The 15,118-nt window shown below is 53.4% G+C and overlaps 1 protein-coding gene across 1 annotated transcript; it reads left to right on the plus strand.

Annotated features, from left to right (window-relative positions):
- The first annotated feature begins 3,928 nt into the window (after window positions 1-3,928).
- On the plus strand, window positions 3,929-8,433 carry LOC123769620 (coagulation factor V-like). Its single transcript, XM_069308911.1, has 2 exons — window positions 3,929-3,982; window positions 7,771-8,433. The coding sequence occupies exons 1-2, from the start codon at window positions 3,929-3,931 to the stop codon at window positions 8,431-8,433; spliced, it is 717 nt and encodes a 238-aa protein (XP_069165012.1).
- Window positions 8,434-15,118: the final 6,685 nt, after the last annotated feature.

The following is a 15,118-nucleotide window of genomic DNA, read 5'->3' on the forward strand; positions in this document are numbered from 1 at the left end:
CTCGCAACACTGGCCGTGCTGGGACCTCGCAACACTGGCCGTGCTGGGACCTCGCAACACTCAGACCTCAGGATGGAGTGAGGATGCACAAGCCGGTCTTGCTGGGACCTTAAGACATTGAAAAACAAGTTTGGTTATACACAATGTAAAAAGTTTGGCCGGCCGGAACTTCCATGTCCGGCTGACTATGTGGCAACTTTGTCTTCTATTTACTAAAGGACCAGTCTAGGTGCTAAGGACCTCCGTCGCTGCCTCCTGGAGGTGGATAAAGCGAAACATTAAAGGTGTTTAGATAAGACGCGGGAAGAAGTGAAAGAAAACGAAAGAACACGGAGAACCCAATTGTGAAACATTTAAATTCAAAGAAAAGCAAAGGCAACATAAAGATTCCACTTTTATACAGTAGTAAACACGAAAGAAACACAAATAGAAGATTACAGTCGGCGGTAAAAGTATCACTAGATGCAAGACTATCCCAAAGAATGCAACGGACAAATATAAGAAATGTCTTTGTTCTTCCTAAAATATTGGAGAAGACCTGCCAGACAGTCTTCCTCACACACTGGCTTGCTGGCCACCAAGGAACCTGATCCATTGTCTTATACCAAAGTTAAGATTGACTTGAGACTATTTAGTTAATTGGATCCGCGGTTTACACATGAGAAACTCTGGCGGCCAGGTCGGATCACCCGGCCCTACTCTGTTGGCCCTAGACCCCCTATCACCACTATATTAGATCAAACATCTGCGACAATATATGTAAGTCTATTATACAACACCCCATCTATTTTTCCTTGTGTAGCCCATCACAAGCGCTCCCTCAGGCATCGCCCCGCCTTCCCTGATGTACAAGGAATGTCTGGCTGCTGTTCTTCATGTCTAGTGAGAGAATATTGTTTATGTCTCAATGTGCGTAGGATCGGTTATGTGCACGCGCCTTGGTTACCTTTAGGAAAGACCTGGGTGAGTAATGGTTTGAAAATAATGGTTGATCTATGGATCAAATCACAAGGCAATACAAGACGTGAGATCCCTCCATTGTTTCTAGTGTAGGTCAGACTAATATATATATACAAACGCAACCAGAGGTGGTACCCCTATGTATATTACATATATGAAAAAATTATATACATTAGGCCTGCAGTTTTCTTGATTTATGTTATAACTTTGTCATCCTCGTCTCATCTCCAGCCTAACTACTTCATTAACTAACGTTCACTAACACTTGTGCAGACGATGAGCCACAGTAACGTGGCTGAAGATATGATGACCTAACCTCACATAACAAAATGAAGAATCGATGATGTTTCTTCATTGTCTGGTGTGTGGTGTGAACAGCACTTGCACCCACTGGTACTGGTGCGGCCACACACCACCTGGTGTGAACAGCACTTGCACCCACTGGTACTGGTGCGGCCACACACCACCTGGTGTGAACAGCACTTGCACCCACTGGTACTGGTGCGGCCACACACCACCTGGTGTGAACAGCACTTGCACCCACTGGTACTGGTGCGGCCACACACCACCTGGTGTGAACAGCACTTGCACCCACTGGTACTGGTGCGGCCACACACCACCTGGTGTGAACAGCACTTGCACCCACTGGTACTGGTGCGGCCACACACCACCTGGTGTGAACAGCACTTGCACCCACTGGTACTGGTGCGGCCACACACCACCTGGTGTGAACAGCACTTGTACCCACTGGTACTGGTGCGGCCACACACCACCTGGTGTGAACAGCACTTGCACCCACTGGTACTGGTGCGGCCACACACCACCTGGTGTGAACAGCACTTGCACCCACTGGTACTGGTGCGGCCACACACCACCTGGTGTGAACAGCACTTGCACCCACTGGTACTGGTGCGGCCACACACCACCTGGTGTGAACAGCACTTGCACCCACTGGTACTGGTGCGGCCACACACCACCTGGTTCTCTTCGCCAAAGGCTGCAAGGTAATTTAACTTTTTCCCTCTATGTATTAATTCCTTGTTCTGTTGAATTTGACGCTTTTCCTAAAGTTTTTTATGTTCTCCACTCGTGCATTTGTGGTCCCCTTGATGTGGTCCCCCTTGATGTGGTCCCCCTTGATGTGGTCCCCTTGATGTGGTCCCCCTTGATGTGGTCCCCCTTGATGTGGTCCCCTTGATGTGGTCACCTTGATGTGGTCACCTAGATGTGGTCCCCTTGATGTGGTCCCCTTGATGTGGTCCCCTTGATGTGGTCCCCCTTGATGTGGTCCCCCTTGATGTGGTCCCCCTTGATGTGGTCCCCCTTGATGTGGTCCCCCTTGATGTGGTCCCCCTTGATGTGGTCCCCCTTGATGTGGTCACCTAGATGTGGTCCCCTTGATGTGGTCCCCTTGATGTGGTCCCCCTTGATGTGGTCCCCCTTGATGTGGTCCCCTTTGATGTGGTCACCTAGATGTGGTCACCTTGATGTGGTCACCTAGATGTGGTCACCTAGATGTGGTCACCTTGATGTGGTCCCCGTGATGTGGTCCCCCTTGATGTGGTCCCCTAGATGTGGTCCCCTTGATGTGGTCCCCCTTGATGTGGTCACCTTGATGTGGTCACCTTGATGTGGTCACCTAGATGTGGTCACCTAGATGTGGTCACCTAGATGTGGTCACCTTGATGTGGTCACCTAGATGTGGTCACCTAGATGTGGTCCCCTTGATGTGGTCCCCCTTGATGTGGTCACCTAGATGTGGTCCCCTTGATGTGGTCCCCCTTGATGTGGTCACCTTGATGTGGTCCCCCTTGATGTGGTCACCTAGATGTGGTCCCCTTGATGTGGTCCCCCTTGATGTGGTCACCTTGATGTGGTCCCCTTGATGTGGTCCCCCTTGATGTGGTCACCTTGATGTGGTCACCTAGATGTGGTCACCTAGATGTGGTCACCTTGATGTGGTCACCTAGATGTGGTCACCTAGATGTGGTCACCTAGATGTGGTCACCTTGATGTGGTCACCTTGATGTGGCCCCCTTGATGTGGTCCCCTTGATGTGGTCACCTAGATGTGGTCACCTAGATGTGGTCACCTAGATGTAGTCACCTAGATGTGGTCACCTTGATGTGGTCACCTAGATGTGGTCACCTAGATGTGGTCACCTAGATGTGGTCACCTTGATGTGGTCACCTTGATGTGGTCACCTTGATGTGGTCCCCCTTGATGTGGTCCCCCTTGATGTGGTCCCCCTTGATGTGGTCCCCCTTGATGTGGTCACCTAGATGTGGTCCCCTTCATGTGGTCCCCTTCATGTGGTCCCCTTGATGTGGTCACCTTGATGTGGTCACCTTGATGTGGTCACCTTGATGTGGTCCCCCTTGATGTGGTCACCTTGATGTGGTCCCCCTTGATGTGGTCACCTTGATGTGGTCCCCTTGATGTGGTCACCTTGATGTGGTCTCCTTCATGTGGTCTCCTTCATGTGGTCTCCTTCATGTGGTCACCTTCATGTGGTCACCTTCATGTATCCTCCTTCATGTGGTCTCCTTCATGTGGTCTCCTTCATGTGGTCTCCTTCATGTGGTCTCCTTCATGTGGTCTCCTTCATGTGGTCTCCTTCATGTGGTCTCCTTCATGTGGTCTCCTTCATGTGGTCTCCTTCATGTGGTCACCTTCATGTGGTCACCTTCATGTGGTCACCTTCATGTGGTCACCTTCATGTATCCTCCTTCATGTATCCTCCTTCATGTGGTCACCTTCATGTGGTCACCTTCATGTATCCTCCTTCATGTGGTCTCCTTGATGTGGTCACCTTGATGTGGTCACCTTGATGTGGTCACCTTCATGTGGTTCTAGGGTTGAGCATTAGCTCCCGGGTCCCACGTTATAGCCTCTGGTTACTGAAGGCAGTGACGTTTATTCCTCATCTTTCTCACCTATTGTCTTTAAAGTTGCTGATTGAATTAACATGGCACACTCTCCACTTGTTGGTGTGTTTGTTCATTTACTGTTTGTATTTAAGGTTTGTGCCTGCAGAATAGAGATGTTGGCTCCAGGACCGACCCCCGCCTTCCTGTCCGTCTCTTGACTAATGTCGAGAGACGGACTCTCAGTCTCTCTCTAGTAAACACACACACCAGGATGCATCCCGCAACAGCTGATTATCTCTCAAGTATCTACTTACTGCTAGGTGAATAGAGGCATCTGGTGAAAGAAACTATACGTATTTGTTTCCCTCAACTGGAAATAGAACCTGGGTCCGTGAACTGCGAATCCCAAACGCTATTCGCTCGGCCACGGGGCTCCATTTGCGCGCGCGTGTGCTAACCTAACAGTGCTTAATAAACATGCTTTAGAGGCAGTAATTAACTCCAGGGCGTCAGTATGGTTGTAAATTTACCCATAATTTCTTATGACTGATTTTGAAGTTGTAAATTATTTTTGCCACGAGCGCTCCTAGGTCCAGCCTTCCCTGATGTTCACAACACTGTATCTTCCTCTTGTTTGTCTTCTGTTCTGATCATTATCATCTTATTTTTATCAGCCTTGGAACAGTTCATCGTTTATGATACGTTATGATTCTTTTATGTCGTGATCATGTTTCCTCTGGTTCTTCGCTACTCCAATATTTGTAGTTTCAACTCTCTTTAGCCAAGCCTTAAGCTTCCATTGTCGAACTTTTGGTATTAATGTTAATATCTGGACAATATGTAAGTTATTGTGTAGCAACCTATCTCCGTGCTCAGGCACACCCACACCCACCACCACCACCGTGCTCAGGCACACACACCCACCACCACCACCACGGTGCTCAGGCGCGCACACCCACCACCACCACCACCACCGTGCTCAGGCACACACACCCACCACCACCACCACCACCGTGCTCAGGCACACACACCCACCACCACCACCACGGTGCTCAGGCGCGCACACCCACCACCACCACCACCACCGTGCTCAGGCACACACACCCACCACCACCACCACCACCGTGCTCAGGCACACACACCCACCACCACCACCACGGTGCTCAGGCGCGCACACCAATCACCACCGTGCTCATGCACACACCACCACCGTGCTCATGCACACACCACCACCGTGCTCATGCACACACCACCACCGTGCTCATGCACACACCACCACCGTGCTCATGCACACACCACCGTGCTCATGCACACACCACCGTGTTCATGCACACCACCACCACCGTGCTCATGCACACACCACCGTGCTCATGCACACACCACCGTGCTCATGCACACCACCACCACCGTGCTCATGCACACCACCACCACCGTGCTCATGCACACCACCACCACCGTCCTCATGCACACCACCACCACCGTCCTCATGCACACCACCACCACCGTCCTCATGCACACCACCACCACCGTCCTCATGCACACCACCACCACCGTCCTCATGCACACCACCACCACCGTCCTCATGCACACCACCACCACCGTCCTCATGCACACCACCACCACCGTCCTCATGCACACCACCACCACCGTCCTCATGCACACCACCACCACCGTCCTCATGCACACCACCACCACCGTCCTCATGCACACCACCACCACCGTCCTCATGCACACCACCACCACCGTCCTCATGCACACCACCACCACCGTCCTCATGCACACCACCACCACCGTCCTCATGCACACCACCACCACCACCGTCCTCATGCACACCACCACCACCACCGTCCTCATGCACACCACCACCACCACCGTGCTCATGCACACCACCACCACCACCGTGCTCATGCACACCACCACCACCACCGTGCTCATGCACACCACCACCACCACCGTGCTCATGCACACCACCACCACCACCGTGCTCATGCACACCACCACCACCACCGTGCTCATGCACACCACCACCACCACCGTGCTCATGCACACCACCACCACCACCGTGCTCATGCACACCACCACCACCACCGTGCTCATGCACACCACCACCACCACCGTGCTCATGCACACCACCACCACCACCGTGCTCATGCACACCACCACCACCACCGTGCTCATGCACACCACCACCACCACCGTGCTCATGCACACCACCACCACCACCGTGCTCATGCACACCACCACCACCACCGTGCTCATGCACACCACCACCACCACCGTGCTCATGCACACCACCACCACCACCGTGCTCATGCACACCACCACCACCACCGTGCTCATGCACACCACCACCACCACCGTGCTCATGCACACCACCACCACCACCGTGCTCATGCACACCACCACCACCACCGTGCTCATGCACACCACCACCACCACCGTGCTCATGCACACCACCACCACCACCGTGCTCATGCACACCACCACCACCACCGTGCTCATGCACACCACCACCACCACCGTGCTCATGCACACCACCACCACCACCGTGCTCATGCACACCACCACCACCACCGTGCTCATGCACACCACCACCACCACCGTGCTCATGCACACCACCACCACCACCGTGCTCATGCACACCACCACCACCACCGTGCTCATGCACACCACCACCACCACCGTGCTCATGCACACCACCACCACCACCGTGCTCATGCACACCACCACCACCACCGTGCTCATGCACACCACCACCACCACCGTGCTCATGCACACCACCACCACCACCGTGCTCATGCACACCACCACCACCACCGTGCTCATGCACACCACCACCACCACCGTGCTCATGCACACCACCACCACCACCGTGCTCATGCACACCACCACCACCACCGTGCTCATGCACACCACCACCACCACCGTGCTCATGCACACCACCACCACCACCGTGCTCATGCACACCACCACCACCACCGTGCTCATGCACACCACCACCACCACCGTGCTCATGCACACCACCACCACCACCGTCCTCATGCACACCACCACCACCACCGTCCTCATGCACACCACCACCACCACCGTCCTCATGCACACCACCACCACCACCGTCCTCATGCACACCACCACCACCACCGTCCTCATGCACACCACCACCACCACCGTCCTCATGCACACCACCACCACCACCGTGCTCATGCACACCACCACCACCACCGTGCTCATGCACACCACCACCACCACCGTGCTCATGCACACCACCACCACCACCGTGCTCATGCACACCACCACCACCACCGTGCTCATGCACACCACCACCACCACCGTGCTCATGCACACCACCACCACCACCGTGCTCATGCACACCACCACCACCACCGTGCTCATGCACACCACCACCACCGTGCTCATGCACACCACCACCACCGTCCTCATGCACACCACCACCACCGTCCTCATGCACACACACACACACACACCACCGTGCTCATGCACACACCACCACCGCGCTCATGCACACACCACCACCGTGCTCACGCACACACCACCGTGCTCATGCACACACCATAATAAACCACGCCAGACTTAGGTGCGCAACATAAAATCAATCTTCATTTGGCACCAGCAGGCCAACTTAACCAAACTTTGATTACTTTCCCGGCTGGTGTGGGAGCCGGGCCGGCCTCCCGCCATAACCCACCCGCCGATTTTAATAAAACCTACAATGGCCCGTTTTAGCAATTAGACTAAACCGTGAGCGGCCAAGCCAGCAGCAGCGGCGGCGCGCGCTGACGCCCCGTCAACAGTCCCGGCACATTATAATGTCTCACCAATTGGGAAAAAAAGTTATTTGTTATCTTTGGGGCGCGATGAGGTGAAAAAAGGAGGCAACAGCTCTGTTTTGGAGTTCTTTTGTATGTTCAGTCTTTTGTAGGAAAGTCTGGCTTCCTCTTCCATCTTTGAGGACTTGGCTTCCTCTTCCATCTTTGAGGACTTGGCTTCTTCTTCCATCTTTGAGGACTTGGCTTCCTCTTCCATCTTTGAGGACTTGGCTTCCTCTTCCATCTTTGAGGACTTGGCTTCCTCTTCCATCTTTGAGGACCTGGCTTCCTCTTCCATCCTTGAGGACCTGGCTTCCTCCCCCGTCCTTGAGGACCTGGCTTCCTCCCCCATCCTTGAGGACCTGGCTTCCTCCCCCATCCTTGAGGACCTGGCTTCCTCCCCCGTCCTTGAGGACCTGGCTTCCTTACCCATCCTTGAGGACCTGGCTTCCTCCCCCATCCTTGAGGACCTGGCTTCCTCTCCCATCCTTGAGGACCTGGCTTCCTCTCCCATCCTTGAGGACCTGGCTTCCTCTCCCATCCTTGAGGACCTGGCTTCCTCCCCCGTCCTTGAGGACCTGGCTTCCTCACCCGTCCTTGAGGACCTGGCTTCCTCACCCGTCCTTGAGGACCTGGCTTCCTCCCCCATCCTTGAGGACCTGGCTTCCTCCCCCATCCTTGAGGACCTGGCTTCCTCCCCCATCCTTGAGGACCTGGCTTCCTCTCCCATCCTTGAGGACCTGGCTTCCTCCCCCACCTGTGATCCAGTACACTAGAGAGTAACACCCGTGGTGGAGGCGGCCAGCACATACACTGTATCTAGGGTGAGTGTACTCACATCTGGGTAACTGAGCAGTGTGTGTAGTGGGGGGTGTAGTGCACAGTACTGGGGCTCTCGAGCCTGCGGGTGTGCATGCGGGCCACATTGCAAAAAGTGTTGTGCAGGAAAATAAAGAACCTTCGTCGAGATTGTTGTTATTGCCAGGGACTCCGAGGCAGCTTCATAAATTGTCAATTGCAACATTTTTATCGTAAAAATTGCACGTTTGCGTTCTGGGCTGGTCACACAATTATAAAAGTATTATTAATTATACTTTAGAACCTTGTGCGGGTATACTATTGAGGGACATATTTTGTCTTAATATACTGATATACTTTAAACGTTAATTATCACGAGACTATTATTAATTTATTGACGTTAATGTTTTAATGATTCAATTACTTGAGAAATTTATTGTTTATAAAGTCAGAATCTGACCTAATGAAATGACAGGATAAATCTTTCATTCTGTATTGCAACTTGGGGTTACTCTCAAATGTTAGTTAATACTGTGGGTTTATGCTGAGGGTTAGATTAGGTCTAGGTAAGGTTGGGTTAGGTCTAGGTAAGGTTGGGTTAGGTCTAGGTAAGGTTGGGTTAGGTCTAGGTAAGGTTAGGTCTAGGTAAGGTTGGGTTAGGTCTAGGTAAGGTTGGGTAAGGTCTAGGTAAGTTTGGGTAAGGTTAGGTTATGTGTTATGGTTATGTTGGTCCAGGAAGTGTTTACACTACACACTGAAAGTATTCGAAGCACATTTCGAATCATTACTTCGAACACGCAGCCCTCCAAACAATGACCCAAAAGTGATTCCATGCACCCGCCAAACCCCCTGTTTATGAATGAAAAACTGTTTACACACGAGTCTCAACTGATGACGTTATCTTGAGGTTATCTTGAGATGATTTCGAGGCTTTAGTGTCCCCGCGGCCCGGTCCTCGACCAGGCCTCCACCCCCAGGAAGCAGCCCGTGACAGCTGACTAACACCCATGTACCTATTTTACTGCTAGGTAACAGGGGCATAGGGTGAAAGAAACTCTGCCCATTGTTTCTCGCCGGCGCCCGGGATCGAACCCGGGACCACAAGGTCACAAGTCCAGTGTGCTGTCCGCTCGGCCGACCGGCCGACGTTCGAACACTTCTGGAACAAGTGCTTCACTGACGAATTGGGTTCGAACCACAACGCTGTAAATGCTTCACCCACGTACTACAAATACAAATAATCGCCAACAGAACCTAAACACCTAACACCAATGAACATGGGTTGCCCCATCCTCTCTTAGACCACACCCATCAACCACTCCCTTCTCTTCATTTGCCACTCCGTCAAAAATCCAACCTAATCTCACCAGAATGTTACAAACCCAAGCAGCCCATCTAACCTACAGAGTCCGATGCATAGAAAACGTAACTATTTGTGAGGCATTGCTTTGTGACGTTATAGTTAATATAACGTACGAAACACGACCTATTAGTTGTGAAGACAGGTTCCATCCAAACTCGAGAAGAGTTGAGACATAGAATAGATGTGATTGATATTAATCTCCTGAAGAAGAGTCTGAACCATTGCCAGAAACTCTCATTGTACAAGTATCCAATTCTTTACCTTTTATCCCCAAGGGGATCCTATTGAGCCAGGCAGACGTGTGTGATCAGCAATGTTGATATTGCCAAGTTGCCATAAATGTGCTGGCAACTGTTGACACTTGGACCGGCGTCGCCGTATGTGGTGAGAAAGAGAATGGGAGAGAATAGCAGGAACTTGGGACTAATGCTCTCAGTCGTCAGTGATATGTGGGGGGGGGGGGGGTACTGTCTGTGGGGGAGGGGGGCAGTACCGTTTGTGGGGGGTGGGTACTGTTTGTGGGGGGTGGGTACTGTTTGTGGGGAGTGAGTACTGTTTGTGGGGGGGGGTTACTGTTGGTGAGGAGGGTACTGTTTGTGGGGGGTGGGTACTGTCTGTAGGGGGGAGTACTGTTTGTTGAATGGGTATTGCTTCTGTGGTGGTGGGTACTGTGTGTGGTGGGGGTGGGTACTGTGTGTGGTGGGGGTGGGTACTGTGTGTGGTGGGGGTGGGTACTGTGTGTGGTGGGGGTGGGTACTGTGTGGTGGGGGTGGGTACTGTGTGTGGTGGGGGTGGGTACTGTGTGTGGTGGTGGTGGGTACTGTGTGTGGTGGTGGTGGGTACTGTGTGTGGTGGGGTGGGTACTGTGTGTGGTGGTGGTGGGTACTGTGTGTGGTGGTGGTGGGTACTGTGTGTGGTGGTGGTGGGTACTGTGTGTGGTGGTGGTGGGTACTGTGTGTGGTGGGATGGGTACTGTGTGTGGTGGGGTGGGTACTGTGTGTGGTGGGGTGGGTACTGTGTGTGGTGGGGGTGGGTACTGTGTGTGGTGGGGGTGGGTACTGTGTGTGGTGGGGTGGGTACTGTGGGTGGTGGGGGTGGGTACTGTGTGTGGTGGGGTGGGCACTGTGTGTGGTGGGGTGGGCACTGTGTGTGGTGGGGTGGGTACTGTGTGTGGTGGGGGTGGGCACTGTGTGTGGTGGGGGTGGGTACTGTGTGTGTTGGGGGGTGGGTACTGTGTGTGGTGGGGGTGGGTACTGTGTGTGGTGGGGGTGGGTACTGTGTGTGTTTGGGGGTGGGTACTGTGTGTGGTGGGGGTGGGTACTGTGTGTGGTGGGTACTGTGTGTGGTGGGGTGGGTACTGTGTGTGGTGGGGTGGGTACTGTGTGTGGTGGGGTGGGTACTGTGTGTGGTGGGGTGGGTACTGTGTGTGTGTGTGTGGTGGGGGTGGGTACTGTGTGTGTGTGTGTGGTGGGGGTGGGTACTGTGTGTGTGTGTGTGTGTGGTGGGGGTGGGTACTGTGTGTGTGTGTGTGTGGTGGGGGTGGGTACTGTGTGTGTGTGTGTGTGGTGGGGGTGGGTACTGTGTGTGTGTGTGTGTGGTGGGGGTGGGTACTGTGTGTGTGTGTGTGTGTGGTGGGGGTGGGTACTGTGTGTGTGTGTGTGTGTGGTGGGGGTGGGTACTGTGTGTGTGTGTGGTGGGGGTGGGTACTGTGTGTGTGTGGTGGGGGTGGGTACTGTGTGTGTGTGGTGGGGGTGGGTACTGTGTGTGTGTGTGTGTGTGGTGGGGGTGGGTACTGTGTGTGTGTGTGTGTGTGTGGTGGGGGTGGGTACTGTGTGTGTGTGTGTGGTGGGGGTGGGTACTGTGTGTGTGTGTGTGTGGTGGGGGTGGGTACTGTGTGTGTGTGTGTGTGGTGGGGGTGGGTACTGTGTGTGTGTGTGTGTGGTGGGGGTGGGTACTGTGTGTGTGTGTGTGTGTGGTGGGGGTGGGTACTGTGTGTGTGTGTGTGTGTGTGTGGTGGGGGTGGGTACTGTGTGTGTGTGTGTGTGTGTGGTGGGGGTGGGTACTGTGTGTGTGTGTGTGTGTGTGGTGGGGGTGGGTACTGTGTGTGTGTGTGTGTGTGTGGTGGGGGTGGGTACTGTGTGTGTGTGTGTGTGTGGTGGTGGTGGGTACTGTGTGTGTGTGTGGTGGGGGTGGGTACTGTGTGTGTGGTGGGGGTGGGTACTCTGTGTGTGTGGTGGGGGTGGGTACTGTGTGTGGTGGGGTGGGTACTGTGTGTGGTGGGGGTGGGTACTGTGTGTGGTGGGGTGGGTACTGTGGGTGGTGGGGGTGGGTACTGTGTGTGGTGGGGTGGGCACTGTGTGTGGTGGGGTGGGCACTGTGTGTGGTGGGGTGGGTACTGTGTGTGGTGGGGGTGGGCACTGTGTGTGGTGGGGGTGGGTACTGTGTGTGTTGGGGGGTGGGTACTGTGTGTGGTGGGGGTGGGTACTGTGTGTGGTGGGGGTGGGTACTGTGTGTGTTTGGGGGTGGGTACTGTGTGTGGTGGGGGTGGGTACTGTGTGTGGTGGGTACTGTGTGTGGTGGGGTGGGTACTGTGTGTGGTGGGGTGGGTACTGTGTGTGGTGGGGTGGGTACTGTGTGTGGTGGGGTGGGTACTGTGTGTGTGTGTGTGGTGGGGGTGGGTACTGTGTGTGTGTGTGTGGTGGGGGTGGGTACTGTGTGTGTGTGTGTGTGTGGTGGGGGTGGGTACTGTGTGTGTGTGTGTGTGTGGTGGGGGTGGGTACTGTGTGTGTGTGTGTGTGGTGGGGGTGGGTACTGTGTGTGTGTGTGTGTGGTGGGGGTGGGTACTGTGTGTGTGTGTGTGTGGTGGGGGTGGGTACTGTGTGTGTGTGTGTGTGTGGTGGGGGTGGGTACTGTGTGTGTGTGTGTGTGTGGTGGGGGTGGGTACTGTGTGTGTGTGTGTGTGTGGTGGGGGTGGGTACTGTGTGTGTGTGGTGGGGGTGGGTACTGTGTGTGTGTGGTGGGGGTGGGTACTGTGTGTGTGTGTGTGTGTGGTGGGGGTGGGTACTGTGTGTGTGTGTGTGTGTGTGGTGGGGGTGGGTACTGTGTGTGTGTGTGTGGTGGGGGTGGGTACTGTGTGTGTGTGTGTGTGGTGGGGGTGGGTACTGTGTGTGTGTGTGTGTGGTGGGGGTGGGTACTGTGTGTGTGTGTGTGTGTGGTGGGGGTGGGTACTGTGTGTGTGTGTGTGTGTGTGTGGTGGGGGTGGGTACTGTGTGTGTGTGTGTGTGTGTGTGGTGGGGGTGGGTACTGTGTGTGTGTGTGTGTGTGTGGTGGGGGTGGGTACTGTGTGTGTGTGTGTGTGTGTGGTGGGGGTGGGTACTGTGTGTGTGTGTGTGTGGTGGTGGTGGGTACTGTGTGTGTGTGTGGTGGGGGTGGGTACTGTGTGTGTGGTGGGGGTGGGTACTCTGTGTGTGTGGTGGGGGTGGGTACTGTGTGTGGTGGGGTGGGTACTGTGTGTGGTGGGGGTGGGTACTGTGTGTGGTGGGGGTGGGTACTGTGTGTGGTGGGGGTGGGTACTGTGTGTGGTGGGGGTGGGTACTGTGTGTGGTGGGGGTGGGTACTGTGTGTGTGTGTGTGTGGTGAGGGGTGGGTACTGTGTGTGTGTGTGTGGTGGGGGGTGGGTACTGTGTGTGTGTGTGTGTGGTGGGGGGTGGGTACTGTGTGTGTGTGGTGGGGGGTGGGTACTGTGTGTGTGTGTGGTGGGTGGTGGGTACTGTGTGTGTGTGTGGTGGGGGGTGGGTACTGTGTTTGTGTGGTGGGGGTGGGTACTGTGTGTGTGTGGTGGGGGTGGGTACTATATATATGATAAAGTGGGTACGAACAAGAGAATGGTTGTGTTGTTTACACAGGTGGGTACAGAAGTAGACGCCCTCAGCGTCCTGTTAGCATTCTGAGATATTTCCCTTCCCTTGGATCAATTTTTTTTAATTTTGCCCCGAGGGGCGAGTTTACTGGGCACCGCCACTGATCCTGCGAGTGGACACGCCGCCATAGCAGCATGTACAACACTCCCTAATAGGAAGAAAACCCGCTGGGTTGTTCATCCTGTCACTTGTACCCAGACACAGCTGGGACTTGCTTAACTGTCTCAAGTGAACAGCTCCTCAAACAAGAAGATTAACATGTGTTAACTCTTAAAATCTTACGTTATCTTGCGGGTGCAAAATGGAGAATCTTTTAAGAACAGTATATATATTTGACAAATAGTGTTTTCCTAACTCAAACAATGTGGGGTTTATTATATTACACATATTTCTAATGTTTCAGGTGTTCACATTCACGTAGGTAGTGGTCAAGGCGGTGTCCATCACTTTCATCACAGATTCTGCAACTTCGCTGATCAACTGTTTTTTCCATTCCATATCTCCATGGATATTTGTATCCAAGACGGATTCTCGCTATTACTGATTCTCTCCCTCGTCCTCCTCCTCTTCGTCCATAATGATTGGGATTGCCAGCTGCAACCATGTTGTACCATCGTACAGATTCACTGATTTGTGCTTCTATCCTCATTTCCTCAGTTACCGTGTCACGGTGATGTTGCCTGACAGTACCTCAAATTTGTAGAAGAGTCTTGGGTGTGAAGTATTCAATATGGTCTCCTTCAGCGCCTTCATCAGCCAGCACATCTGCTCGTTCATTTCCACATATTCCAACATGGGAGGGGATCCACAGAAACTTGATGACTCTTCCCTGATTGGTAAGTACTCTCACAGCTCTCTTAATTTCAGCGACTATCGCAAAAATTTTCTGCCCGATTTTTACTTAGGCTTTGTAGTGCTGTTTTAGAATCAGTGCAGATCACTGCACCATTAGTGCTTCGTTCAAGGAATCTTAACGCCATAACAATGGCAGTTAGCTCCGCTTGTGTTGAAGAGGCATAGTTCTCAATACGCGCTTTTCTTCATTTCTGCGTTGAAAAGCGTTATCCTTAATTACAGTGTATGCTGCACCAGCCCTGCCATTGACAGGATTAGATGACTCATCAGTGTAGATTTGAGCTAGTTCATTTCCGGCTTCTTTATAAATTTCCTCGAGATACTTGTGCCTCATTTCTTGTGGTATCATGTTGGATTTTTTCGTTGTCATTTCAATGATGATAATCCTGCATGGGTCATCCTCCCAGGGAGGTAACCTCTCTACAGGAAGGAGCTCACGGGTATGCTCAAGCAGGTGAAGTTCTTCTAGGTAGCAGACTGATCTGTGATGCCATTTTTTGCTTCTCCTGTTTCCCCCTGTTAGCA

The sequence above is a fragment of the Procambarus clarkii genome, chromosome 63, assembly GCF_040958095.1.
Source record: "Procambarus clarkii isolate CNS0578487 chromosome 63, FALCON_Pclarkii_2.0, whole genome shotgun sequence".
NCBI lineage: Eukaryota > Metazoa > Arthropoda > Malacostraca > Decapoda > Cambaridae > Procambarus > Procambarus clarkii.

Bases quoted from the DNA above. Each gene is read 5' to 3' on its own strand.
- LOC123769620 (XM_069308911.1), top strand. From the start codon at position 3,929: ATGGCACACTCTCCACTTGTTGGTGTGTTTGTTCATTTACTGTTTGTA. The intron at 3,983-7,770 runs GTTTGTGCCTGC...AGTCTTTTGTAG, and splicing joins ATTTACTGTTTGTATTTAAG to GAAAGTCTGGCTTCCTCTTC.